This window comes from Trypanosoma equiperdum (genome assembly GCF_001457755.1).
Source record: "Trypanosoma equiperdum strain OVI genome assembly, contig: ctg_1460, whole genome shotgun sequence".
Taxonomy (NCBI): domain Eukaryota; phylum Euglenozoa; class Kinetoplastea; order Trypanosomatida; family Trypanosomatidae; genus Trypanosoma; species Trypanosoma equiperdum.
The window spans coordinates 1-4310 of NW_027123461.1; the positions used below are offsets into that span (position 1 = coordinate 1).

The following is a 4310-nucleotide window of genomic DNA, read 5'->3' on the forward strand; positions in this document are numbered from 1 at the left end:
TTTTTTCTTTTTGGGCAGTCTCATCACCTTTGGTACACGTTCATTATGACCAGGGGAGGAGAAGCCATTATTGCACCAAGTTGTCTTGAAAGAGGTACAGGACTTATTACTATTGAGCACTTACCAGACGCGCATGTCATTGCGGATACCACAAGCAAACAACTAAGGAAACAATTGTCCCTGCTGCTGTGGATTCTGTGGAAGTCCCTGTCCTTGGGGATCCGATGGGAAACCTCCGTAAGGCATAAATGTTGGTTGCCCCTGCTGATATGGGTTAGACTGTGGCATTTCGATACAGACCTGCGACGGCGGAAACTGTGGTACGCCCTGTTGAAGTGTATCCATTGTTTGCATCTGTTGGTACGGATTCATCTGTTGCGTGGTTGTAGAGATCTGCTGCGACGGCGGAAACAGCGGCCCTCCCTGCTCTGGTTGCACCTGCTGGGGTGCGTAAGCTTGTTGTGAGATCAACGGAACCCCTTGCTGTTGTGGACTCGGCTTCTGCCCTTGCTGGGCGGCCATCATCGTTTGCATCATTTGCATCATCACCGCAAGTTGTTCCTGGTTAACGTTTCCACCTGCGCCGTTGGGTGGAGCTGTGCTCTGCAGTTGCATCGACGTGTTATTCGCGGGTACATCACAGATGGCCGGCCGATCCGTGAACTGGCTCTGAATCATGGGCACAGTACCTAAGTTCTGACAAACGTCCTCGACAAACAGCTGACCATGGGCTTCCATGGACATCCTTTTAAAGTATTCTCGCTGGAGAAGGAGGGCATGCTTACGATCATTGGGATCAACAACGGCCGATTCTTCAAGGGGCTTCAGCAACATTGGAAGGTCCCGGTCTACTGTGATCCTCATAAGCTCTATCCACTTCCGTTTCAGCAGTTGATTCATGTCAAAGAAGTCACTAGTTTTAGCCCTCGAAAAAAAATTCTCCAGTACCTCTTTCTTCGGGAAATCGGCAACACTGCAGCGGTACTTGTTCGCCAGGTCTTCACATATCTGTGGTAGATCTTCAATAAACTGTTTCCTTGCCTTAGCCTTACCAAACAGCGAGGGCATCTTGGTTTTATAAGTGGCGCAGAGAATCGCAAACGCAATTACTCGAGTTGCGCGCTGAAGCACAGAAGCCACACGTCGGTCAAGGGCCTGCATGGGGACTACCGTTGTTATATGGTAAATAAGGTCCGCCTTTTCTTCCGTAAATAGTTCATGATCTGTGCCCATGCGGTACGGCTGTTCCCAGAAACTTGAAATGAAAACGCGCGGTGGCTCTGTCGTAGCGACAAGGGCTGAGAGATTCCAAAACAATGCGCCATACACGCGCATAAGTTCTTGTGGCTCCACCGTATCAGCCTTGTTCAAAATAATACGGATTTTACTTTCATGTCCTCTCAGGGCTTGCTGAAACACAGCACGTAACTCCTCCCCAGAATCTAGTTTCGTTGGGTCAAACATGACAAACACAAGGTCGCTTTTCTCCACAAACCACCGACAAGCGTTAACGTAGTCATATCGACGACTGTGAGCATTCCCCGCGGTTTCCAAAACACCCGGTGTATCAATGAGTGTAACAGATTGCAGGATGGGGTGAGGATGTGTAATACCCTCCAATACCTCTCCGAATACACCACCAAATTGATTGAGGCCACGAAAAGGCTGCTTGGAGTCAGCCATCAAAACGCGGCCAGGTATTTTTTGTACGTCTTTCGCATGGGAAATTACGGTGAACCGATCCGTCACAGGTTGAGGACCTGTGGATAATAGATTACCTTGTAAAAGGTAATTTATGAACGTAGACTTTCCCGCTGAGAAGGGTCCTAAGAACGTGATGAATGGCTTCTTTTGCACCATGGATTCCCCAAACCACGAAGGACAGCACATATCGTAGTCAAACTTCACCTCTATTGGCCTAATGCGCTGAAAATAAATCTTTTCGAGTTCTATTAGCACATGTTTAATATGGGAATCCCACGACAAGTCCTCTTGAAGATCTTCAGCTTTCCTTACTAATTTGCCGTGTGACGACATGAGGTGCAGTAAAACACGTTATGCTGTTATTTTACTGTTTTCTTCAGCCGCGCGATGTGACACTATGCGTCCCTCTGTTTGCTACTTGTTACTTTACGTTGGTCAACAAAGAAGGAGAAAGGAAAGAAAATAAATAAAAAGAGATTATTAACGAAATGCCCCTATTGGAGGTATCACTGTGCCATAAACAAATCCACATCCGAAAAGGCAGATGAACGAGCAAAACGAACGCTGTCGTTGGTGAATGGGGGTGGCAGTGCAACCACTGTACACGCCAATGTCGCAAAACTTACTGAGAGAAAGAGAGACAGACCCACACAAAGCACTTCCCAGCAAGCAAAACAATGATTGAGCACAAAGAAGAAAAAAATTGTGCGTTCGAGTGCAGGTTTACGTGAAATATTTAGGGAGGAAATGTAACGGCAAGCACATAGAAATGGAGCCGGCAATTCGTTTTATCGGAGTACGGCCGACTCACCAAAGTTGTATGCAAGCAATCTTCCAAAAGTCATTTGCCGTCGACCACGGCGATCTGTTTCTCTCCGGCTGCCGATGTTGCTGGAGAAACTACTGTTGGTGGTATGCTTTATACTGTGCACATCTGTGAGCGACGATGAATCAATAACACTCACATCACCTACATCTTCATCTTGCCTAAACCCGTGACGCTCCACCCGTCCAGCAGCGCCACCACCTCCTTGAAGGGAGAGCTCCAACGACTCACTGCGATCACCACTTTCATCTAGCGAGGCCATAGTGGTAGGAAGGAACACACGTATAGACATGGGCAAGTTGAACTCCAATTGCGGCTCCCTGGCCGACACAAGTTGAGGGACTGTCTGACCGGCATCCCAATTGTTCTTTTGCTGCCGCTGCTCCGTTTCTTCGGAGCCACCCCATACAGCAGAGGCTTTCATGGTTGCAGCCTCAAATACCAACCGACCTACACCGCACTGCAGCTGGCGCAGAACCTCCATTGGTATTTCACGTGTCGGATCCTCGGTGTGCAGAGAGGAAGTTGCATGGGAACGCGCTGCAGAGCCTAGCACGGCAACAGTAAACATGTCGGCATTCCAAGAAAGAGCTAAATTTAGGGCATCTTCTACAATGAGCGGTTCGCAGTTATGGCGTCCATTGGCAGCTTGTGGTGTCCACAGGAGGATAATATTAGCTCCCCACAGTTGAGTGGAAAGCATAACCCTCAAGCAGCGGTGATGGCGCAGAGGCACGAAACATGGCGCTGGCCTTGACGGGGAGATGCTTTCTTGGTCGAGGAAGAGTTCCGCATAATTGCTGGAAAGTATGCGCATTGCCTCGTCCTCGAGACCAATGAATAACAACACCGCATGGACTTGTCGCGACAAGCGAAGCAGGTGCTCCTCCACAGCTAAAACAGAATCTCGCTCCTCCGAGTAAAGACAATGAAGGCATTCGCGCAAGGACGTCAGCGGTGAGATATCGACTACAATCGGCCGAAGTAGTGGATCCTTTGGCCTAAAACCAGTTAAGTTCCTCCCAAGAAGGTTTGGCAGCTCCACCACACGTACTGGAACACGACCGTCGCAAAAATATCCAATATTCATCCCTCGTTTGTGCTGCTCATCGTTTTGTCGCAGCTTCAACCACCCAGGCTCCCCTTCAAGTGAATCCATCGTACCCTGTGCAGATGCCTTCAGGAAAGTAAAGAAATTTTGGCGGAGCTCTAAGAGGAGGGTGTTTTCGGAAAAGCGGTTTTCTTCCTGGTGTTCCTCTAACTCACGTTGATGCTTCAGGACGAAATGTTCCGTAACATCTGACCCCACAACCATATCTCGTGTCTCTGCATTCGAGGCCTCAAGCAAACTTGTCAACTGCTCCTCATGATGGAAGCGAAGCAACGTCAGCTTCTCCTCGTTATCAAGCAGGAGTTGCCTATACTGAAAATTCAACTGAATGAACAGATGGCACGTCGCCCGCAACAATTCCGCGTTTGGGCTGATTAGCGATAGGAAGAACAGCGACTGCTCGTCTGCGTTTGTCCCCACCAGGTGGTAACGCTGAAGGAGTGTAAATTCACCGCGTTTTATCTGCGCTTGCTCAACACCAACTGGCGCATGTGTTTGCTCTACAGGTGTCACCATGAAATGTCTCCACGACTGACGAAGATCAACACATTCCTCATTACCTTTCGCCATGGATTCCCTCTAACCTTGCAGTGACCCAGAAGTGGAGAGGGAACGAAGAAAATAAAGGATATAAAGAAAAGGGTCCCCTCCCCCCCCCCCAAAAAAAAA

General features: G+C 48.8%; 2 protein-coding genes across 2 annotated transcripts; both read right to left on the bottom strand.

Annotated features, from left to right (window-relative positions):
- Window positions 1-162: 162 nt before the first annotated feature.
- On the bottom strand, window positions 163-2037 carry TEOVI_000557500 (sarcoplasmic reticulum glycoprotein, putative; the record flags this gene model as incomplete). The annotated part of the gene is made up of 1 exon (XM_067221556.1): window positions 163-2037. One exon carries the CDS (start codon window positions 2035-2037, stop codon window positions 163-165), a length of 1875 nt encoding a protein of 624 aa, XP_067077657.1.
- A 455-nt stretch (window positions 2038-2492) lies between these two features.
- Window positions 2493-4211, bottom strand: TEOVI_000557600 (uncharacterized protein; the record flags this gene model as incomplete). The annotated part of the gene is made up of 1 exon (XM_067221557.1): window positions 2493-4211. One exon carries the CDS (start codon window positions 4209-4211, stop codon window positions 2493-2495), a length of 1719 nt encoding a protein of 572 aa, XP_067077658.1.
- Window positions 4212-4310: the final 99 nt, after the last annotated feature.